Source organism: Bufo gargarizans, chromosome 2 (genome assembly GCF_014858855.1).
Source record: "Bufo gargarizans isolate SCDJY-AF-19 chromosome 2, ASM1485885v1, whole genome shotgun sequence".
Lineage (NCBI taxonomy): Eukaryota > Metazoa > Chordata > Amphibia > Anura > Bufonidae > Bufo > Bufo gargarizans.
Genome location: NC_058081.1, coordinates 566380895 through 566406430, shown reverse-complemented (window position 1 = coordinate 566406430; position 25536 = coordinate 566380895). Strand labels below are relative to the sequence as shown.

Genomic DNA, 25536 nt, shown 5'->3' with positions numbered 1-25536 from the left:
TGAATTAGGGGCTTCATCATCATCGGGAGAAGAGGGTGGCAGCTTGACCCTGACGCAGTCAGCAGGGTGGCAGCAGTGGGAGGTCGGGAGCCAAACGTGCCACTCTGTGGTCTTCTGATGCTGCTGCAAGCTCCACACTATGTCACCTTGCCATTCTGTGGTCTCCTGATGCTGCTGCCACCTCCACACTATGTCACCTTGCCACTCTGTGGTCTCCTTATGCTGCTGCTACCTCCACACTATGTCACCTTGCCACTCTGTGGTATCCTGATGCTGCTGCCACCTTCACACTATGTCACCCTGCCACTCTGTGTTCTCTTGATGCTGCTGCCATCTCCACACTATGTCACCTTGTCATTCTGTGGTCTCCTGATGCTGCTACCTCAATACTATGTCACCTTGCCACTCTGTGGCCTCCTGATGCTGCTGCCACCTCCGCACTGTTATTGTGCCGCCCTGTGGCCTCCTCCTGATGCTGCTGCTGCCACCTCCACATTCTGTCATTGGGCCACTCAGTGGTCTCCTCATGCTGCTTCCTCCTCACAACTGTGTCATAGGGCCACTCTGTGGACTTCTCATGATGTTCCTACCCTCCCCACTTCAAGACTAGGCCACTATTTTGCCTTTCGGCCTGGCTCACATCATCATTTATTTGACCCTTCTTCTGATCTGTCAGAAGGAACGAAAAATAAGACACAAAACGGATTCTGTCTATGTAGCAGCTGTAAGGCCTGTGTAGTCCTATCAGAATTGGCTTATGATTTGGTATCCAAAAGCAGGAGTGGGTACAAAACACAGAAGACATGCAAATATTCCATTTACATTATATTTCTCTTTTGGATCCACTCCTGCAATACTGATTACTGCCCAAATGCTGACTGAGTGAAGGCAGATGCTGCACAGACAGGATCCGTTATTGTTCTGACGGATCAGATGAAGGGCAAAATAATCTGTGACGTCAACACAAACTTACTGCTGACCCCCTCTCCACTCTGTCGGGGGCTCTACTTGTACAAGTGTGTAATAGAACAGGTTCTGTAGACATCTATGTGGAATCTGAAGAGAAGTCGGCCGGCACACGCTACAATGCACGCCGCTCAGGGATAAGGTTAATTCCACGTATAGTTGAAGAAAAATCCCAGCAGACGTGACTTTTAATGCTCTTGAAAATTTATTTGCACATAGCAATATGTCCCATAGAAAAGGACGCGTTTCGGCTCAATTGCCTGTTGAAAAAGGCAATTGAGCCGAAACGCGTCCTTTTCTATGGGACATATTGCTATGTGCAAATAAATTTTCAAGAGCATTAAAAGTCACGTCTGCTGGGATTTTTCTTCATCTATGTGGAATCAGCTGATGATGGTGTAAAAGGAGTGCACTTCTTCTTGGCGCTAACATCAACCTATAAGGCTGAGTTCATACTTGAGTTATTTGGTCAGTTTTGGCTCCATAACTGCCCAAATAAGTGAAGGGCGCAGTGATTCTAAGAGCGACTCCTGTCATCTGCATGTCATACTGACTCACAGTATTATTTCACTACCACAGCAGACTCCCTATGCGTGTTACTACAATGTACAGTGTTCTACACCACTATACAGGCACAGTGTTCTACACCGCTATACAGGCACAGTGTTCTACACCACTATACAGGCATAGTGTTCTACACCACTATACAGGCACAGTGTTCTACACCACTATACAAGCACAGTGTTCTACACCGCTATACAGGCACAGTGTTCTACACCTCTATACAGGAACAGTGTTCTACACTACTATACAGGCACAGTGTTCTACACCACTATACAGGCACAGTGTTCTACACCACTATACAGGCACAGTGCTCTACACCACTATACAGGCACAGTGTTCTACACCACTATACAGGCACAGTGTTCTACACTGCTATACAGGCACAGTGTTCTACACTGCTATACAGGCACAGTGTTCTACACCGCTATACAGGCACAGTGTACTACACCGCTATACAGGCACAGTGTTCTACACCGCTATACAGGCACAGTGTTCTACACCACTATACAGGTACAGTGTTCTACACCACTATACAGGCACAGTGTTCTACACCACTATACAGGTACAGTGTTTTACACCGCTATACAGGCACAGTGTTCTACACCGCTATACAGGCACAGTGTTCTACACCGCTATACAGGCACAGTGTTCTACACCGCTATACAGGCACAGTGTTCTACACCGCTATACAGGCACAGTGTTCTACACCACTATACAGGCACAGTGTTCTACACTGCTATACAGGCACAGTGTTCTACACCGCTATACAGGCACAGTGTTCTACACCGCTATACAGGCACAGTGTTCTACACCGCTATACAGGCACAGTGTTCTACACCGCTATACAGGCACAGTGTTCTACACCACTATACAGGCACAGTGTTCTACACCACTATACAGGTACAGTGTTTTACACCGCTATACAGGCACAGTGTTCTACACCGCTATACAGGCACAGTGTTCTACACCGCTATACAGGCACAGTGTTCTACACCGCTATACAGGCACAGTGTTCTACACCGCTATACAGGCACAGTGTTCTACATCACTATACAGGCACAGTGTTCTACACCACTATACAGGCACAGTGTTTTACACCGCTATACAGGCACAGTGTTCTACACCGCTATACAGGCACAGTGTTCTACACCACTATACAGGCACAGTGTTCTACACCACTATACAGGCCCAGTGTTCTACACCGCTATACAGGCACAGTGTTCTACACCGCTATACAGGTACAGTGTTCTACACCACTATACAGGCACAGTGTTCTACACCACTATACAGGTACAGTGTTCTACACCACTATACAGGCACAGTGTTCTACACCGCTATACAGGCACAGTGTTTTACACCGCTATGCAGGCACAGTGCTCTACACCACTATACAGGCACAGTGCTCTACACCACTATACAGGCACAGTGTTCTACACCGCTATACAGGCACAGTGTTTTACACCGCTATACAGGCACAGTGTTCTACACCGCTATACAGGCACAGTGTTTTACACCGCTATGCAGGCTCTCTGCAGCCAGGAAATAGCCGTTTTTTAACGCGATTCACCACAAATAAGTCCGGATCGAACAACATTTTTGCAAAAAATTCTGCAAATGACACACTAAGCCTCTTCTCGTGGCCCAGAGACCTGGCAATCCATTCCTGATCTACAACCCCAATTCCAAATAAAGTTGGAGGCTTTGTGTAAAATGTCAATAAGAACATAATTTGATGATTTTAAATCTTGTAGCTTCAAATTTTATTCACAATATGTCATAGAACACATATCAGATGATGACAGTCAGACATTTTGCCATTTCATGAAAAATATTAACCCATTTAGAACTTGATGGCAGTAACGCATCTCAAAAAAGTTGGGCCAGAGCCATATCTACCATTTCAAAAGTCTGTAAACATCTGGGAAGTGAGGAGACAATTGCTGGAGTTCTGGGAGAGTAATGTTGATCCGTTCTTGTCTGATGTAGGATTCTCACTACTCAGCAGTCCTGGGTATTCTTTGCTGGATTTTTCATTTCATGATGCCAAATGTTTTGCATTTGTGAAGGGTCTGGATGCAGGCGATCAGTTCAGCACACGGACTCTTCTTCTGGGAAGTTATGCAGTCATGATAAATGTAGTATGAAATATATAAGGCCTTCCCTGAACAAGACATTGCCTTGATTGAGCATATGTTGTTCTAAACCCTCTATATACTGTTCTGATTTGATGGTGCCTTTCCAGATGTGTAAGCTGTCCATGCCATAGGCAGTAATGCAACCCCATTCCATCAGAGATGCAAGCTTTTGAGCTGTCCGGTGATAACAAGCTGGATGGTCCCTCTTCTCTTGAGTCTGTAGGACACGGAGTCCATGGTTTCCAAAAATGAATTTCAATTTTTTTTTTCCACATGACCACAGAACAGTTTTCCATTTTGCTTAGTCCATTTGAAATGAGCTTTGATCTGGAGAAGATGGTGGATTGTGGTGTCATATGGCTTCCTCTTTGCATGATACAGCTTTAACTGCAAGATTTGTGGACTGCGCAGTGAAATGTGTTTACAGACAATGATTTCTGGAAGTGTTCCGGAGCCCGCGCAGTGATTTCCATTACAGAGTCATGTTTTTAATGCAGTGCCTCCTGAGGGCCCGTAGATCACGAGCATCCAATAGTGGTCGCGGCCCTTGTCCCTTGTGCACATGGATTTATCCAGATCTGTGTCTGAATATTTTGATGATATTACAGTATGTCCTGTACAATAGATGGTGGGATAGTTAAGGCCTTCACAATTTTACATTGAGGAACATTTTTGTGAAATGGTTCCACAATTTTAAAACACAGTTTTTTGCAGATTGGTGAACTTCTGCCCATCTTTGCTTCTGAGAGACTCTGCCTCTCTAACACGCTCTTTGTATACCCAGTCATGTAACTTATTAGCACATTGCTCCTCCATCTGATTTTCATTAGTATCACTTACTTGTCCAGCCTTTTGTTGCCCCCGTCCCAACATTTTTGGAGAGGCTTTGCTACCATCAAGTTTTAAAGGATTTTTTTTTTTTCAGTTCAGTTTCCACATCTGACTCGTGTTCCATGATCTATTGCGAGTAAACTATGGGTCCATGAGATTTGTAAATCATTGCATCCTGTCCTCACTTACATTTATTTACAACTCTTTTTTTGGAATTGGGGTTGTAGTTTAAAAAGCCTTTTCTAAACGTTCCAAAACTCATTGGATGGCCGCCAGTGACAGAGAGGAGGTTCCGGCCAAAAACGTGCACAGCCGTGCGAGACGCCCCTGTTTTCTAATAGATAGTTAAAAAACAATTGTTTTTTAATTGCTTATTGTTAAAGGGGTTCTCCGGTAACTCCTTTCAATATTGGCAGACAGGGTGCTGGAGTAAAAAAAAAAAGACTCATCTGCACCGGCTTTTCTTTTTAACCCTTGCAGCCCGCCTGCCTATATGAAAAGGGGTTCCGGTCTTGGAAAACCCTTTAATGGCCATGCAGTTTTGTGGATGAAATCTGGGAAAACCACACGGCCCTTACCAATAAACAAATAATTGATCATCTATTATTAAGGAACAAAATCACATACGCTTACACAGACGTGTGGTTTGCATGCACCCTATGTGTTCTCTTGTCTACAGAACAATACAACAATTACAATAGGGTCGGTCTGCAGTACCAGGCACAGCCACATGTATGGAGGTGGCGCTGTGCCCGGATAAACATTGGATTGGAGTGATCCAGTTCTGAAGCGATCACACCTTGATGGCCTATCCTAATCATAGGCCATCCAGAAGACCTTTCTAAAGAGGAGTTGTCACCTCTCCTGACATGTCTCTTTTAGTAACTACTTAAATTCTGGATCATATTTCATGTAACTCCTATGCTGTGTTGTTCCTCTATTAGAAGTTTTTGGATGACTTGTCAGCAATAAAAGTCCAACTGGGTGTTACCAGTAGGAGGGTGTTCCTGCACAGTCTGACACTATCCAATCAGTGCTGCCAGACTGTGCAGGGGCACAGCCCTAACTGGTTACACCCTGCTGGATCTTCATTGCAAATGAAAGATGTAGCAGAGCTGAATTTTTACTTGATGATGACACAATGTGCGTCATCAGCTGTCCCTGTGAGACCCTATCAGAGGGTGCTATACAGGTTCTAAAAGACCTAACCATGGAGCGCGCGCCCTAAAACTATTGACCCTATCCGGAACCTGACCCTATATAAACAATGCCATAGATTGCGTGTTTTGTTTGCACCCATCAGGGGTTTGGAATAGCTCAGAGGGAAACACTACAGTGGGCCACCGGTTTTAGGTCGCCCACCTTGGCTTAGTGGGGAGTGGAGATGGCCATTACCCTTCCACCTCACTCACACTTTCTGCCGTCTGCCCAAATCAGGTTTTATCAATACACCTAACAATGATAAGGTCTAAGAGGGGCAGCTACCATCCCGTGTTTATGGGGTTATTACTTTGTTTTACCACCACAGTGACCTCGCTCCAGTTCTGCAGAGACTTCTGGAGGAGCCTGAGCAAAGGATGGGAGTGGTAGTGGCTCTCTGACGATATCATGTGTCACAGTGGTTCCCCTGAGGTCATTGCTCCCTAGGGCTGATGCAGTAAGAGAACGGTGCACCCTTTCTTCTTTCGTGGTAATCCCTGTCAATGGGGTTCCTGCCGGATGGTAGTTTTGGGTGCCCTTGATGTATGGACCTCTTTATACACTGTCTTGTTAACCACTTCAACCTCCCTAGCTGAAACCCCCTTAATGACCAGGCCACTTTTTACACTTCTGCACTACACTCCTTTCACCTTTTATTGCTCGGTCATACAACTTACCACCCAAATGAATTTTACCTCCTTTTCTTCTCACTAATAGAGCTTTCATTTGGTGGTATTTCATTGCTGCTGACATTTTTACTTTTTTTGTTATTAATCGAAATTTTACAACTTTCAGTTGTAAAATTTTGCAAAAAAAACGACATCCATATATAAATTTTTTGCTAAATTTATTGTTCTACATGTCTTTGATAAAAAAAAAAAAATGTTTGGGTAATAAAAAAAATGGTTTGGGTAAAAGTTATAGCGTTTACAAACTATGGTACAAAAATGTGAATTTCCGCTTTTTGAAGCAGCTCTGACTTTCTGAGCACCTGTCATGATTCCTGAGGTTCTACAATGCCCAGACAGTAGAAAAACCCACAAATGACCCCATTTCGGAAAGTAGACACCCTAAGGTATTCGCTGATGGGCATAGTGAGTTCATAGAACTTTTTATTTTTTGTCACAAGTTAGCGGAAAATGCAGATTTATTTTTTTCCTTACAAAGTCTCATATTCCACTAACTTGTGACAAAAAATAAAAACTTCCATGAACTCACTATGCCCATCATGAAATACCTTGGGGTGTCTTATTTCTAAAATTGGGGTCACTTGTGGGGTAGTTATACTGCCCTGGCATTTTAGGGGCACAAATGTGTGGGAAGTAGTTTGAAATCAAAATCTGTAAAAAATGACCGGTGAAATCCGAAAGGTGCTCTTTGGAATGTGGGCCCCTTTGCCCACCTAGGCGGCAAAAAAGTGTCACACATCTGGTATCGCCGTACTCAGAAGAAGTAGGGCAATGTGTTTTGGGGTGTCTTTTTACATATACCCATGCTGGGTGAGATAAATATTTCGGCAAAAGACAACTTTTCCCATTTTTTTTATACAAAGTTGGCATTTGACCAAGATATTTATCTCACCCAGCATGGGTATATGTAAAATGACACCCTAAAACACATTGCCCAACTTCTCCTCAGTACGGCAATACCAGATGTGTGACACTTTTTTGCAGCCTAGGTGGGAAAAGGGACCCAAATTCCAAAGAGCACCTTTCGGATTTCACCGGCCATTTTTTACAGATTTTGATTTCAAACTACTTTGCACACATTAGGGCCCCTAAATTACCAGGGCAGTATAACTTGTGACAAAAAATTAAAAATTCTAGGAACTCGCCATGCCCTTCACGGATTACCTTGGGGTGTCTTCTTTCCAAAATGGGGTCACTTGTGGGGTAGTTATACTGCCCTGGCATTCTAGGGGCCGTAATTTGTGGTAAGTAGTTTGAAATCAAAATGTGTAAAAAATGCCCGGTGAAATCCTAAAGGTGCTCTTTGGAATGTGGGCCCCTTTGCCCACCTAGGCGGCAAAAAAGTGTCACACATGTGGTATCGCCGTACTCAGGAGAAGTTGGGGAATGTGTTTTGGGGTGTCATTTTACATATACCCATGCTGGGTGAGAGAAATATCTTGGCAAAAGACAACTTTTCCCATTTTTTTTATACAAAGTTGGCATTTGACCAAGATATTTATCTCACTCAGCATGGGTATATGTAAAATGACACCCCAAAACACATTCCCAAACTTCTCCTGAGTACGACGATACCACATGTGTGACACTTTTTTGCAGCCTAGATGCGCAAAGCGGCCCAAATTCCTTTTAGGAGGGCATTTTTAGACATTTGGATCCCAGACTTCTTCTCACGCTTTCGGGCCCCTAAAATGCCAGGGCAGTATAAATACCCCACATGTCACCCCATTTTTGAAAGAAGACACCCCAAGGTATTCAATGAGGGGCATGGCGAGTTCATAGAATTATTTTTTTTGGGCACAAGTTAGCTGAAATTGATTTTTTTAGTTTTTTCTCACAAAGTCTCCCTTTCCGCTAACTTGGGACAAAAATTTAAATCTTTCATGGACTTTAGGGGCCCTAAAGCATGAGAAGAAGTCTGGAATATGAATGTCTAAATAAAATTTTACGCATTTGGATTCCGTGAGGGGTATGGTGAGTTCATGTGAGATTTTTTTTTTGACACAAGTTAGTGGAATATGAGACTTTGTAATAAAAATAAAATAAAAATAAAATAAAAATAAAATAAAAATAAAATAAAAATAAAATAAAAATAAAATATCTATTTCCGCTAACTTGTGCCAAAAAAAATGTCTAAATGGAGCCTTACAGGGGGTGATCAATGACAGGGGGGTGATCAGGGAGTCTGTATGGGGTGATCACCACCCTGTCATTGATCACCCCCCTGTAAGACTCCAATTAGACGTCCATATGTGTTTTGCGGATCCGCGGTGTCCGTGTTTTGCGGATCCACGGATCCGCAAAACACATACGGACGTCTGAATGGAGACTTACAGGGGGGTGATCAATAACAGGGGGGGGGGGTGATCAGGGAGTCTATATGGGTGATCACCCCCCTGTAAGGCTCCATTCAGACGTCCGTATGTGTTTTGCGGATCCGTTCCATGTATCCGTGGATCCGTAAAAAACATACGGACGTCTGAATGGAGCCTTACAGGGGGGTGATCAATGACAGGGGGGTGATCAGGGAGTCTATATGGGTGATCACCCCCCTGTCATTGATCACCCCCCTGTAAGGCTCCATTCAGACGTCCGTATGTGTTTTGCGGATCCGATTCATGTATCCCTGGATCCGTAAAAAACATACAGACGTCTGAATGGAGCCTTACAGGGGGGTGATCAATGACACGGGGCTGATCAGAATGTCTATATGGGGTGATCAGGGGTTAATAAGGGGTTAATAAGTGACGGGGGGGGTGTAGTGTAGTGGTGTTTGGTGCTACTTTACTGAGCTGCCTGTGTCCTCTAGTGGTCGAGCCAAGCAAAAGGGACCACCAGAGGACCAGGTAGCAGGTATAGTAGAAGCTGTTATCAAAACAGCGTCTAATATACCTGTTAGGCGATCGCCGCTGGCAGGCTGGAGATCCACTCTCTTACCTTCCGATCCTGTTCACAGGAAATCTCGGCTCACGCGAGATGACGCGTATATGCGTCGCTGAGCCTGGGAGAGCCGCCTCCAGACCGCGATCCTGCGTTAGGCGGTCCGGAGGCGGTTAAAGTCTCTCAGTGGAATCTCGGACTGGCGACAGTATGCTTGTAATAATGCCTGAAACTCACACTGTGACGTGGAGGGACTATGATTGGCCATATTGTGTCTAATTATGCAGGGTGTCTTAACTCATCATCCCTCCATGGCAGCAAAGTTTGAATAGCTGTAAACATGGGTTACCTTGCTGACTGACTCTTCGCTTAACTATACAGATTTCCCTAATCTTCTAGATCTTGCTCCTTTCTTTTTTAAGAACAAGCAGAGAATTGTGAGTCTCTGAAATGTGAGGTTTTGGACCCGAGGAACGGAGCACATGGTGTCTGCTCCCTCTCTTTTCAAGCTTTTCTTCAAACTCTCCTAGAGCAGTCTAGAGCTAGGGGTGGTGCCAGCCCACACCCTAAGCTCCTAAAAGGGCTGGGCTAGGATTGGTTTACCCTTACTGTGCCTTCACCATGCATAGCTAATCTGGGAACAATACATAGCACTGTAAATTATTACAAACTATTACAGTATATAACATTGCAAGCCATGTGTAGATACCCACTGGAGTTCTGCAGTTCCAGCAGACATCACGCTGACGCCCCAGCAAAACTCTGGATGCGGTGGGACTATCTGGTTCTTATGTATCTCGCAAGGTGTATTGGTACCACCAGATTTTATTAGAAGGTCTCCAGTGCAAGACATGATCCTCGAGGACAATTCATTGGCTTATTATTGTCTTCTCTTTACATTTTCAGGTTACATAAAAAATTACATTTTAAAATTATCACCCTGATCCCACCGCGTGAATATAAACCCTGAAGTATCAGTAGAGGTCACATTTTCTGATATCATCCTGAGGGAGAATGAAGATTATTTGCTCTTCCCGGGAATCGTGCCTACTGCCTATGTTATGGTAAATAGAGCAGCGAGCGGCTTCTCGTGGACATTAATATTTATATAGGGCAGCGTTCACATTTGCATTGCCATCATTTATACAATGTTCATTACCGTTCCACCAAACCCGCTGAGCTCTCGATGCGGCTCGTTCTCATTATTTCAGGCAACAGAACAAATAAACCATGGAAATCAGCAGATTTTTCCTTGGAGACTAAGTCACAGGATATACAGACGTAGCAGGGCTGTGCTTGGGGGATAATTTTTTAAAGCTTCACTGTTTGCATATTGAGTCGAAATCAAGTATAAATTCAGCTCTGCTACATCTGCATATTAATGGCCTATCCTCAGGATAGCTCATCAATGTCAACATCCCTGCTGATCAGCTGTATGAAGAGACCGTGGCTCTCCGTGAGTGCTTAGGAGTCTTCCTAGGTCATGTGACGTCACTTTCATCCGTCACGTGGCAAAAATCGTGGAAAATCCTCCTAACAACCCCCTTGAAATGGCTGTGGTTGTCAAGCTGCATAGCCCTAGCAACTTGACAGTCATGTTAAAGGGGTTCTTCATTGGGTACGATTTTTTTTTTTACAAAATAATCAGAATTGGTTAAAAAATAAAACAAGACACCAATGCCCCGTGCTCCCGTTTCTGCACTTCCCTGATATTTCAGCAGTTTCTACTTCTTCGTCCTTTTTGACAGACAGGAAATCATCACTATCCTCAACCCTGACCTGGTTCAGCCAGTGATGAGAGGGACCAGGAAGGAGTGACCAGCAGGCAAAGTGGGCAGTATCAGAATGGGAGCAGCGGGGGTGCGGTGGAAGCATTGAGACATTTTTTGGAAGATCTATTTTGTAATTTTTGTAATTTTTTACTTATTTTTATCCCTTAATATCTGGGCTCCTCATTAGTCTGCGTCCTCCACTTCACCATATGTATCCTCCATGGTGGGCTCTTTTAATCTAACATCGATGTTCTGGATGAGGTGTCATCTTGGCATTGTATAGCACAGGATGGCGGTATATTGTAGGCGCTGTATGGTACTGTTATTTCACATTGTTCTGGATTGTACGCTATGGAGGAATTATGGCAGTATTGCTGTCCGTGGGAACTTGAGGGCCCCTTAATTACAGTCTTTGCTGGGGTCCTTTCTCTGACTTCTAGTAGGTTCTAATGAATCCTTTTAGCGTCAGATAAGGGTTATAGTCAATCTCTGTATCATTCCCTCTAGACGACCCCCGTTTCCATATGGACTATTAAGGTATTTTGACATCATGCATCCTCTTCTCCGCTGCAAAGAGGAGCTGCCACTCAGACTGACTCAACACGACCATGTATTACATGGTCATCTGATTCCTTTTCGTAAGCGGTATGTAATATTGTAAGACGCAGAGACACTGCTGTAACGTCTAGCGCCAGACCCTTGGGAGGGAGATGCAGTCTGAACAGGAAGTGGGTGTGCAGAGCTGTTCCAGTCAGTGCACGCGAGAGCAGAACTGTTCCTGCGGGTGAGCTGTGTGCAGAAGAGCCGTGTGCAGGATGTGGAACTACAAACCAAGTCTAATGGTCACCCATCCACCTGCACCTTACAGTGTTACATCCACTGCAGGGAAAAGAAGCGGAAGTATGAGGCTTCCTCAGTGAGAGCAGCCGGGAGTTAGAAAAGTTAATCGCCAGTTGGGGCCTCATTCTTATGAGGTCTAGTCCAGTGGGCAAACTCTTCAACCCGTAATACATATTTATCCAGGCTAATAACAAACTAAATCTAAAATTCAATAAAAACGAGTATAATAAAATGAATACTTCCATGACATAAAATTCTGCTATATACAGTGTATACACAGTCCTTAAAGGGAGTCTCTCACCTAATATGAGCGTTTTAGACCGCTCATATCAGGTTATAGACTCTTTGACCCTCATTACAATGGTACCTTTCTTTTCTGTGTCCCTCATTGAGATCATGAAAAAAACACTTTTTAAACATATGCAAATGAGCTTCTGCAGGGGCCCAGAGGCAGCGTTACTGCCGCAAGTGCCCAGGCCGCTCAGCAATGTGCCCTGAAAGACACACCTCTTTCAGCCCTCTGCCCGCCCTTGTTTCCTATTATTACCTCCTCCCAGATCTCACCCGTGCACCGCTCCACAGTTGGCCCTCACTTGCGCACTGCTCTGGTCATTATGGGCAGAGGAACAGCTTTACATATTGCGCATGCGCCGGCCAACTAAAGACTGCTGTGCTGAGACTTGCCAGCCCGCTGTCCTCTGGTTCCGGTCGCAACTTCTGCCGGCTGGAGGCAGAGGAGGAAGTAATAATAGGAAACAAGGGCGGGCCAGAAGGCGTTTTTCTGGGCCCATCGCCAAGGGGCCTGGGCTCTTGCGGCAGTAACACCGCCCCTGGGCACTTGCAGAAGCTAATTTGCATATGTTTAAAAAGTGTATTTTTCTTGATCTCGAAGAGGGACACAGAAAAGAAAGGTAACATTGTAATGAGGGTCAAAGAGTCTATAACCTGATCTGAGCGGTCTAAAATGCTCAGATTAGGTGACAGACTCCCTTTAAACAGTGTCTGTCAGCATAATCAACCCTATTAATCCAGCCATATCGCCTGCTTGTTAATAGGAAGATCACGGCACTCGAAAAAGAATGTTGCATAAATATCTTACTTATTTTCTTGTATTTTTTGTATATATATATATATATCCATCCGAAGAAATTAATTCAAAGTTGTATACTGGCTAACGTTTCGGTCTTATTTAAGACCTTGCTCACGGCCTGAGTTCTGTGAGTAATGGAGGTATCGGATGGCGTCCTCCACTACTCACAGAACTCAGGCGGTGAACAAGGTCTTGAATAAGACTGAAACATTGGCCAGTATACAACTATGAATAATTTTTTTCAGATGGCTATATATATACTAAAAATATAAGAAAATAAATAAGATATTTATGCAACATTCTTTTTCGAGTGCCGTGGTCTTCCTATTAACATTGGTATCACATTTACCACTGAGCACCGTCCATACTAAATGAGGAGTGCCGTTCAACTCTTGTCTTCATATTGCCTGTTTGGTCATGCTGAAATGACAGAGATACAGGGAGTGCAGAATTATTAGGCAAGTTGTATTTTTGAGGATTAATTTTATTATTGATCAACAACCATGTTCTCAATGAACCCAAAAAACTCATTAATATCAAAGCTGAATATTTTTGGAAGTAGTTTTTAGTTTGTTTTTAGTTTTAGCTATTTTAGGGGGATATCTGTGTGTGCAGGTGACTATTACTGTGCATAATTATTAGGCAACTTAACAAAAAACAAATATATACCCATTTCAATTTTTTATTTTTACCAGTGAAACCAATATAACATCTCAACATTCACAAATATACATTTCTGACATTCAAAAACAAAACAAAAACAAATCAGTGACCAATATAGCCACCTTTCTTTGCAAGGACACTCAAAAGCCTGCCATCCATGGATTCTGTCAGTGTTTTGATCTGTTCACCATCAACATTGCGTGCAGCAGCAACCACAGCCTCCCAGACACTGTTCAGAGAGGTGTACTGTTTTCCCTCCTTGTAAATCTCACATTTGATGATGGACCACAGGTTCTCAATGGGGTTCAGATCAGGTGAACAAGGAGGCCATGTCATTAGATTTTCTTCTTTTATACCCTTTCTTGCCAGCCACGCTGTGGAGTACTTGGACGCGTGTGATGGAGCATTGTCCTGCATGAAAATCATGTTTTTCTTGAAGGATGCAGACTTCTTCCTGTACCACTGCTTGAAGAAGGTGTCTTCCAGAAACTGGCAGTAGGACTGGGAGTTGAGCTTGACTCCATCCTCAACCCGAAAAGGCCCCACAAGCTCATCTTTGATGATACCAGCCCAAACCAGTACTCCACCTCCACCTTGCTGGCGTCTGAGTCGGACTGGAGCTCTCTGCCCTTTACCAATCCAGCCACGGGCCCATCCATCTGGCCCATCAAGACTCACTCTCATTTCATCAGTCCATAAAACCTTAGAAAAATCAGTCTTGAGATATTTTTTGGCCCAGTCTTGACGTTTCAGCTTGTGTGTCTTGTTCAGTGGTGGTCGTCTTTCAGCCTTTCTTACCTTGGCCATGTCTCTGAGTATTGCACACCTTGTGCTTTTGGGCACTCCAGTGATGTTGCAGCTCTGAAATATGTCCAAACTGGTGGCAAGTGGCATCTTGGCAGCTGCACGCTTGACTTTTCTCAGTTCATGGGCAGTTATTTTGCGCCTTGGTTTTTCCACACGCTTCTTGCGACCCTGTTGACTATTTTGAATGAAACGCTTGATTGTTCGATGATCACACTTCAGAAGCTTTGCAATTGTAAGAGTGCTGCATCCCTCTGCAAGATATCTCACTATTTTTGACTTTTCTGAGCCTGTCAAGTCCTTCTTTTGACCCATTTTGCCAAAGGAAAGGAAGTTGCCTAATAATTATGCCCACCTGATATAGGGTGTTGATGTCATTAGACCACACCCCTTCTCATTACAGAGATGCACATCACCTAATATGCTTAATTGGTAGTAGGCTTTCGAGCCTATACAGCTTGGAGTAAGACAACATGCATAAAGAGGATGATGTGGTCAAAATACTCATTTGCCTAATAATTCTGCACTCCCTGTATATAAATTTTTATATGTATGTAAATTACCTAGTTGGAGCACCTATTGTCTAACCCTGTCTTCTTGGCACTGGCATGGGGAATCAGATGCTGCTTCCTGAGCTTGGGAAGCAGCAGAAGATCCATTGCACAAGTGCAGAGTGGGCTCAGTGACTAAGCGCCAGCACAGTGGATCTGATGAGAGCTGATTTCCTAGCTCATCAGATCCACTACACAGGCGCTGAGTGACTGAGGTTTGGAGAACACAGGGCAAGATGAGATGTCTAGCCCTAACACTTCTAGGGAAGGTGGAGTACAGACAGCATGGCAGAATTGCACTTGAGGTGCTCCTAGCGCTATGACCAGCTCCCTGGTGCTCCAACTAATAATAGGGTTGATCATACTAACAGATGCTCTATAAAATTAATGCCTACTTTAAACTTTTTTTTTTAGTTAGGACCACAATTCTGTTCTGATACATTTCTTTATAGCTCCCTGAGCTCCATTTTCTCCATCTAAATCTCTTGCACAGGCATAGAGATAAATTATGACATTTTTACTGCTTGCATCCACCACCCATGATGCAACCAGCGATCCTTGGTTGCATCATGGGTTTCATGGCCCCAGCCTTAGTCTTTGTCATCTTTTGACCAAATGTCATTTATAGGACATTATGTTAGCAAAATAATGGGTCTACGGTTCCATAAAGCCAACAGGGAAGCCCCATGAGCTTCTCTGTGTCTGGTGGATCCCCCAAACCAAGAATTACTTTAGAAAGTATTTTCTTCACACTTTCTAACTGATATAGAGTTTAGCTCAAATCTGTTGTCGGTGCTCTTGGGAAAAGCTTCAATTAGGGCTGTCTGGAAGACTGACATTACAGACTTCTTGAAGATAGCTTTAAATTTTTCCACAATTAGTAGATATAGGATTGGGGTGAAGCACGCATTAAAGCAAGCCAATATGGTGGCGAAGACCTTGAGGGCTTGTAGGGTTGACTCTTGGAATAACCCCTTCTCTATGCTCATTCCGTACCACACATGATAAGGTGCCCAAGAGATAAAGAAGGATATTATAGCAATGGCTATTATCTTGTAAGGTTTCTTGGATTTCGCAAAATTTTCTTTTTTTATCTTAAAGGCAATTTTAAGGTAGCAGATAGAGATGATAACTAACGGGATCAAGAAACCTCCCAGTAGACGAAAGTACAACATGAACCACTTAACCTTGGCTTCAAGTTCTATGTCCGGTTTACCAGTGAGGGTGTAATCGTTGTAACAAATAGAAATGTTCTTTTCCTGATGAACCCTTCGAAAGGCGAGATATGGGGAGCTGAAAAAAAGAGCTAAACCCCAAAGTAAAAGGCAGACGATTGAGGATTGTTGAGCGTGCATGTGTTTCCTGTAAAAATGGGGATGAAAAACCAACCAATATCGGTCAACGCTGATGACGGTGAGGAAGAACGCAGCTCCATACATACTAAAGGACAGAAGGAAATTTACTAATTTACACATGAATTCACCCAGGACCCAGAGAGGGTGGAACAAATACATAACGGCCAAAAAAGGTAGGACGAGAATGAAGATTAGATTGCAGAGAAGGAGATGGGAAAACCAGATGACGTTGAGGTTTCTTCTCATCTTGAAACACAAGATCCAAAGATAGAAAGTGTTGATGACCAATCCAAAGATAAATGTGACCAGTAGAAATGGTAGACAGACTATCTTTGTTGCTGCGACTGCTGTGATGGTCCCTGCATTGATTGGGTTGGTAGTGGAGAGATTTGCCTCCATTATCAACATAAACCTGAAATAAAAAAAAAACAAGGAGAAAAATTATAAAATTATACATTTATTTTTACCACTCACAAAAGTGAGTCCACCAGTCACATTTTTGTAAATATTTTATTATTTATTTTCATTGGACAATACTGAAGATCTGACACTTTGATACAATGTAAAGTAGTCAGTGTACGGCTTGTATAACAGTGTACATTTGGTGAGCCCTCAAAATAACTCAACACACTGTCATTAATGTCTAAACCACTGGCAACAAAAGTGAGTACACCCTAAGGGAAAATGGCCAAATTGTGCCCAAAGCGTCAATATTTTGTGTGAACACATTTTCCAGCACTGCCTTAACTCTCTTGGGCATGGAGTTCACTAGAGCTTCACAAGTTCCACTGGAGTCCTTTTCCATCCTCAATGATGACATCACCGATCTGGTGGATGTTAGAGATTTGGGCTCCTCCACCTTCAGTTTAAGGATGCCCCACAGATGCTCTATAGGGTGTAGGTCTGGAGATATGCTTGGCCAATTGTACACCGTTATACAAGCCGTACACTGACTACATTGTATCAAAGTGTCAGATCTTCAGTGTTGTCCCATGAAAAATATATAATAAAATATTTACAAAAATGTGAGTGGTGGACTCACTTTTGTGAGATACCGTACATGATTTGGGCCTTAAAGTGTTTTTTTCAGGGTTTAAAACGTATAACAAGCATGGAAATCCAAAGTACTCATGAAATAAAGATGTGTAACTCACAAATCAGGGTTTATTGTGTTAAAGCTACCCGTCCTACCCAGGTTTGTGGGTGGTTTGGCGGACCAGCAGTGAGCTAGAATACATGGAATGCCCTCTTCCAGAGTCACCTAATGCTATGTTTCAGACTGCACATAATTGAGGACATGCAACACTAGAGATGGCCCATGTAGGTCAGGGCACGTATATTGGTGGTTGTATCAGACATGGATAGGTCATGCGTCCGATATAGTGCATTAGATGTAGAGCAGAAAAGGATGCAAGATATCAGTGTATCCAAATTGCCAGATCGGTATAACATTTTCAAAGGTGAGTCTATTTATAAAAAGTTATTACATAGAACCTCTCGTAGAGGGTTGTGAGACTTGTAAAATGATTTTTGTCACAAGGGTCCCCTGATGCTCACAGAGCACCCACAACTGGAATGCCTAATGTTTTAGCTGTAATCTTTGAGGGGACTTCCCTGCAGCACCATCACAAGAAAAATTACACATTTTTCATAGAAGTAAATAATTTGAAAATTATTTTTCAAAAATAGGTAGAGTGTTGTTTTTAAATTCCACCTCCATGGATACTAATCTCGTCCCACAAGAGACATTCATACATTGGGGACTTCTAGATCTTTTTATCCTGGTTATCATAGACATTGCAGGCATCACAGACTGTTCTTACAGTCATCACATCTCTCTGCATTGTGTTATCTACCTACCTTCCTTGCAGAGTAATGATAAACATGGTTAGGTATGGTTGGCCACCGTTGACATTAAAAGTTATTGTGGTTAGATATCAGTGGATAGTCATCTGGAAACTTTTGTTATTTTTGTAAGTTCTTGCTGTCTCCAGTGCTATAACTGTGGTCAAAGCTTAGTCACAAAGACTGAAAACCAGCTTATTTTAAGAAGCCTCCTCGTAGAAGAAGCTTCTCCACAAATACTTCTCCCCTAAGGTTGTTATAGGCCATTGATATGTGATCGGTGCAGATCTGAGCACCAGGAGAAGGACGAGGGGATCCTGGATCTCCACAGCCCCTTCAATGTCTATCCAAGCACAATGTTCAGCCCTATTCAAATTCTGAATAATTTTACTGATAGATGGAGGTCTCAAAATAGGCCAACAATGCGTTTAACCAGGAAACTGCATCAGGAGTGAACTGACAGGTCTCTGGGTTCACGGGAAAGGATTAGTGATGTCACAATGAAGGTGTAGTGATGGTATTTTCCTTTCGATAAAGGTATTTCCCATTCGATAAACCCTTTCTAAAGGCTCCTCCCTGGGACCTCCATTCAAAAGCAGATCTAAGTGGCAGTGGTGTTCCAGCACATGACCGTACCACCGTGTCTACTGTAGTTCTGCACCATTTGCGGTGTATCGTGTAGTGAAGGGACTGTAGTGCTCCAGAAAGCCTGTTTTGATGCCCCCTGTTTCTGCTGATTGCTGGGGTTCTAAGGGGCCTGACTCACGCAAGTCACACATTGATGGCTAATGTCTACCCCTCTAAATAAGAAAGACAAATATTTTCCAGGTTACTTAGGACTTCATGAGAATCAACTACATACAATACTGAATGTTTTCTAGATTTCTTTTACTGGACGCTCATTGTATTATACATTGAATGATTGAAGGAGAGATGAATGGGTTATAAGGCACCTGTTGGGACTCAGGAGCTGTGTTTGGTGACCTTGTTGTCCCGTTAATTGGCTTCATATTCATCTATTAATATTGTGTTGCATTCTCCTTTTAATATAATGTGACATATTCTGCCCAGGGGTGCACTACCAATGAGGCCAGGTGAGGCAATCGCCTCAGGCAGCACCAGGTAGGGACAAGAGGGGGGCAGCGGAAGGGCCATGGGCAATGAGCGCTTTCATTGTGGCAAAGGAGTTAGGTTAAGAAATTGGCATTGGGGGGTGGGCGCCTTTTCAGTTTTCACCTCAGGCAGCAGAAAGGCTAGGTGCACCCCTGGTTCTGCTTATAATATAAAGATCCATGAAGTCACCTCAGACCCGGGTTATCGGGACCCACCAGAGGCGCTCAGAGATATATAACTTATCCTTGCACACATAGACCAGATACGTCACAAGAAACAGTAATGGCTTCAAAAATAACCCTCAAAGTCAGAGACCCTATATCATTATTATAAATTTTTTAAAAGATTTAATGGGTTAAAAAAAATCATTATTATGATCAGCCAATCACTGGTTGAGGTGGATTCAGATATACACATCCACTAAGAAAAAGATGGAATTCACTTCAAAGCTATCCTTAAAAAAAAGTTCCAAAAGTTCATAAATGTTCACATTCTCTTAGTCTGTACAATACATCTCCTGCAGAGAGGACACACGAATGGTCAGCCATCTTGGAGACCATGAAGAATTATCTTTGGTCAATTGGTCAGCCAATTAATATTCCTTACAATTGTCACCTCTGCTGCTAGAGCATAGATTTGGGAAGATCTGTTCATCTTAAAGGGAATCTGTCAGCAGTTTTACACTGTTCCAACTGCTCCAGCACACGTCAGTGAGTCCTTGTATTCCTGAGCTCTAGTATTCATCCCACATCTCCCTGCCACGGACCTCGGGAGACAGCTTTTTCCATGGATATCAGGACTCATCAGCATGTGTTTATGCTCCCCCTAAATAGGGCACCAAAAAACTGCTGACAGATTCCCTTTAAGTTAGCAGGAGAAAACAAAGACATGTACGACCCAAAAAAATTAAACCGCATCAGACAGCAGAAATTAGAAGGATTGATGTTAGTCGCATGCAAGCTAATTGACCAGCCTGTGTCTGTCATATGCAGATGTAGCAGAGCTGGGTCGCACGACTCATGCTCATATGACTGTGCTGTCTGTGGTTTTCTGCAGGTAAAGGTATGATATTAATCTCAACACGCTATACATATTTCCTGACAATCTCAGCCCTGCTCCAGTAAACTCCCACATGTGGCTGTCCAACTGGTATAAAATGACATCTCTCAGTATGTTCTTATGTCTTCAGACTGGGGGTAGTAGTGAAACAGACAAAAGAAAATAATAGAAAACAGCAAAAGCAAAGGTAATTTTTTTGTGTATATAAACATCTATCTATCTATCTCATATCTATCTATTATCTATCTATCATCTGTGTATCTATTTATCTATTATCTATCTATCTAGAGAAAAGGCGGTTGGAGAAAGGTTCTCATTAGTGTTGAGCAAAGTGAAGCATTCAAAACGGAATTTGGTTCGAAGTTTAGGAAAACTTTCCTCGCGCAACAAATCAGAGTTTTTCCTAAAATGGCGGCTGCACGTGTTACAAAGTGAAAGTAAGAAGCGCTCATGCACTAGGGACAGTGTTGCTTAAAGTGATTAATAGAAGAATATTGGAGAAGGTAGACTGCAGGGAGAGTGCAGGAAGACTGCAGGGAGAGTGAAGGAAGAGTGCAGGGAGAGTGAAGGGAGAATGCAGGAAGACTGCAGGAAGAGTGAAGGGAGAGTGCAGGGATAGCGCAGAGAGAGTGAAGGGAGAGTGCAGGGAAACTGCAGGGAGAGTGCAGGTAGACTGCAGGGAGAGTGCAGGGAGAGTGCAGGGAGACTTATTGTCACGGCCTATGGTATATTGTGTGACACTTTCCTTCATTTGGTTGTCTGTGGAAACGTGTGGTGTTGAGTGTGTGTGGTGGCAGTGTCTCAGCCCTATGGCTGATCCTCAGGACATGATTGCCACACATGCCGTTGCCCGCGGCAACAGGGTAAGTCTGTGCTTTATGTGTGTATTTCCCTTTATGTGGTCTCACTACACTTCCTGGTGTTGGAAGGGTTAATTCCCTTCTGTGTGTATGATCACTGGGTGAGTCTGTGTGGGTGTGACTACTTGGGCCTATAAAGCCTCAGTGTTTATCTCCAGTCTGAGGGGTACTTCAGCCATGACTAGCTGGAGTAGCCTCCTGTGTTATTTCACCTGCCAGTGGGGGCCACCCTTGTGGTCATAAGTTTCAGTTTATGTGTGATGTTTAAGTTGATGTTTTCCTTTATTATTCAGTGCAGCTATGGATCTGGGTTCCTGTGTGTGGATGTGTGTGTGCTGAGTTCTATTTGTATTGTTGTGGACTTCAGCTTGCCTGCACACGGATCCAGTCAGCAAGGCTGTGGCAGGGGGCTGGAACTAGTTCAGTTCACCTGCCATATCCATAGGCCTGTTTCTGTTCCCCTTTTTCCTGCAGCTTGGCCAGTGAGACTCCTGTTCCTCCGTGTCCAGAAGGAACAGGTCGTCTTACCCTTCACTCCTAGTTCAGGGACCGGCGGAGGGTGAGTAGGGATCCGAGGTTCCTGAGCATGGGCCCTCCTACCTTCAAGGTCGGCCCATGCAGCTAGGAGTTAGGGACGGATTAGGGATGCGTTAGGAGGTGACCTGCTCCCTAATTCTCTCGTCCTGGCCGAGCAGTGGTTTACATCTTCAGGCATCGCACGGCTGAGGGTTTTCCCCATCCTCAGCCGTGACACTTATTTTGTGTCAGTTTTATTTATTCCTACATTTCCTTATTCCTACATCAGCCGTAAAGTAAGATATGTAATTCAATACCAATAAGATGGAAGACTTTATTGTTCTGGTGCCAGCGTGCCAACCAATACCATTCAGTCTGCATCCCTTAGGGCAGCCAGGTCTTAATGATGACCATCCTCATCTTTTGCTGGCTTTACTTCTCCCAAATCATCCTTCTTGGTCTCCATGTCCTAGAAAAGGCAGCAAAATGAAGAGAGGAGAGGAGCTAGATGTTCCTGATGACATATTCTCATTGATATTAGATGACGTAGAAAAGGAGGGAAAGCAGATGGCAGAAGAAGGGCTCCCACCTGTAGGACAGGAGAGCGCTGGGGTTGAAGAAGTGGGTATGCCAGCATATTGTGCTCCCACCTAACCAGCCAAACCCCATACCAGAAACAGCCCCTGTTTAAAAGTGCCACACGGCCATTAACAATGACAAAGGACTATACAGTGCAGTCTTCATTACTAAATCAAAGGCAGCTGCGGGCTAATTGGCCGCGCGGTTCTTCCCCCCAGCATAGCCACCACCCGCTCGCAGCAGGGCCACTCATATTGCTGTACCCTAAGGCATAGAGGGCTGGGTACACCTGATTTATAGCGATTCATAACAAATTGATTCGTAACTAATCAAATTTCTTGATGAAACTTCGCTCATCTCTAGTTGCAATGCCTAGCTGAATTGGCACAACCGCTTGAAGTGAATAAAGGAATTTGGTTCTTTTTATTTATTTTTTTTCAGCTGTTTGAAGAGGAGGTGGCTCTCCATGTGAGCACCGCTTCCTCTTCATTACACTGCCCGTCAGTGTAATGACGAGTACTCGCTCCTTTCACTCCTTTAAGTACTTGCTCCTTTGATTACACTGTGCCACTGCTGCAAGGGAGATGATGCGCTGTGTAATGCTGAGGAAGCAGCACTCACATAGGGCGCCACCTCCTCTTCAAAAAGCTGATCAGTGGGGGGTTCCGGGGGACAGAGCCCCACCAATCAAATATTGCTGACTTATCCTGAGCGGGTGCCTACACAACCCCTTTAATAACTATTTTATGAGGTGTCTCTATCTGTCTTGAAAGCAGAGAAATTTAGAAAATTGAGATTTTTTTTTTGTAAATAAAGGTAAAAGATACTTACTCAAATTTACCACTAACATGAAGTATGATGTGTCATGAAAACATTATCTCAGAATTGGTTAGATAAATAAAAGCATTTTTATTGTTATTACCACATTAAATTACACATGTCAGATTTGCTAAATTTGGCTCAGTCCTTAAGATGAAAAATGGCTGTGTCCTTAAGGTGCTGATAATTTTAAACAAAGCATATCATATAAATAAGGGTTAAAGAATAATACAATAATGATTTATAGTGATATGCTATCAGTAAAGCATCCTGAGACCATTTATGTTGGGTGCGGGGAGGTCATTTCTCATCTAAGGGAGTGGGCTCACAATTTTGCCTAAGATCACTGCCATGAATAAAGAATGGGATCAGAACCTCCTCCTCTTCTCCCAAACCATTCAGGAGCAACTTCTCCCAACCATCCAGGATCATCTTTTCCCAACCATCCAGGAGCATCTTCTCCCACCATCCAGGAGCATATTCTCCCAACGACTCAGGACAATCTTCTCTCAACCACCCAGGAGCATCTTCTCCCAACTATCCAGGAACATCTTCTCTCAACCACCCAGGAGCATCTTCTCCCAACCATCCAGGAGCATCTTCTCCCAACCATCCAGGAGCATCTTCTCCCAACCATCCAGGAGCATCTTCTCCCAACCATCCAGGAGCATCTTCTCCCAACCATCCAGGAGCATCTTCTTCCAACTACCCAGGAACATTTTCTTGCAACCACCCAGGAGCATCTTCTCCCAACCACCCAGGAGCAACTTCTCCCAACCATACAGGAGCAATCTGGTATTGAACAATGCTTTTTCCAGAATGATGGAGCACCATGTCACAAGGCAAAAGTGATAACTAAGTGGCTTGGTGAACAAAACATTCCCAGTTTGGGTCCATGGCCAGGAAACTCCCCAGATCTCATCCTATTGAGAACTAGTCGCCAATCCTCAAAAAGCAAACGAACAAACAAAAACACAGAAATTGTGATAACCCTCAAGTACTGATTAGGCAAGAATGTGTTGTCTTCAGTCAGGATATGGACCAGAAGCTGATATCTAGCATTCCATGGAGGACTACAGAAGTCTTGAAAAAGAAGGGTCAACACTGGAAATATTGAGTCTTTGCAGAAACTTGATGGATATGTCAAGAAAAATAAAAAAACGCATAAAGTACTTAGAATTGTCCTTCAGTATACCATAGAAACATAACAAAAATACATGACAAGACAAAAATAACCAGCGAACTGTGAAATTTGTATCAGTCTCAAACTTATTGACCACAACTGTGCACTATATGAGAAATATTATTTCACTTTAGTCATATAATCCAGAAGTTTACCTTACAGGAGTCAGACGCAGTCGGGCTCCGCACAAGCCTCCCCATCCACCGTCTGTGTATCGTATTCACTGTCCTCTATTATAACCCGATGTTACGTGTCTTTTATACCTGAGGATTTTTAGTGACTAAACCCACAGCACATAAACTCAAGAAGTGATGAGTAATCCTGAAAGTAACAAGTGTGAATGCTGTAACCTGCGGGTGGGAACGGTCAGCACTAGTGTTGAGCACGAATATCCGAAAAGCAAATTTTTATCTCGAATATCGCCACTTTGAGAATTTGTGAATATTTAGAATATAGTGCTATATATTCGTTATATCGAATATTCATCTTTTTTTTTCATCTGAACACGATTCCTCCCTGCTTCTTGCTTGTGGGTCAATGAGTCATTGGCCCACAAGTAACTTAAGCAGTGAGGAATCATGACTTCAGATGGAAAAAAATTCTAAATATTCGATATAACGAATATATAGCATTATATTCTATAGTGCTATATATTCGTTTTGGACCCATGCCTGTATTGATCGCAATATGATCATTACCTTGCCGATTTTCAACAATTTTTCTACAAAATATTCCTGAAATATTACAAATTTGAATATGACCCCTGCCGCTCATCACTAGTCAGTACCAGATGAAGGATAGGAAATACAGTACTCAGCTCCTGAAGCAGCAATTGGCATGCCGTCTTTTCCTTCAGAGCTGCACCCTCATTGCTTTAAGTGAAGAGTTGCACGTACTGTAGTTATGAAGCCGGTCATGTAGGCACAGACATATCATGTGGGTGGCCTGTGCAGCTATAAAGGTGATCTCTGAGCAACAGGGCCCACTCTCACTTTGAAATTAAAATAACGGTGCTTCTGCAGTGAGCCCCTGAGTAGCCAATGCAAAGGATGGGAGTGGTAGTGACCCTGATGGGATGTTGTGTCACGGTGTACTCACTCGGACCGTTGCACCCTGGGGATCAATAAAATGGGAATGTAAATGGCAGAATAAGGGGAGAAGTAAAAAAATAAAAGTCTCGCTTTACATGTAAAATAAAACTTGTGGCACATCCAGCATTATT

The 25536-nt window shown here is 43.4% G+C and overlaps 2 protein-coding genes across 3 annotated transcripts in view; one reads left to right on the top strand and one right to left on the bottom strand.

Annotated features, from left to right (window-relative positions):
* Nucleotides 1-25536, top strand: part of LOC122926717 (chemokine-like receptor 1) — a 182911-nt gene that overhangs the window by 147464 nt on the left and 9911 nt on the right. The gene's annotated exons all lie outside the window — the stretch shown is intronic.
* LOC122926716 (probable G-protein coupled receptor 33) lies at nucleotides 14963-24523 on the bottom strand. Of its 2 annotated transcripts, none has more exons than XM_044278187.1 (2): nucleotides 24475-24523; nucleotides 14963-16752 (listed from the first exon to the last, which is right to left on the bottom strand). In XM_044278187.1, exon 2 carries the CDS (start codon nucleotides 16746-16748, stop codon nucleotides 15717-15719), a length of 1032 nt encoding a protein of 343 aa, XP_044134122.1. In that variant the 5' UTR covers nucleotides 16749-16752; nucleotides 24475-24523; the 3' UTR covers nucleotides 14963-15716. The 2 variants fall into 2 exon arrangements, with proteins under 2 accessions (XP_044134122.1, XP_044134121.1); XM_044278186.1 differs by having other exon boundaries at nucleotides 24470-24493.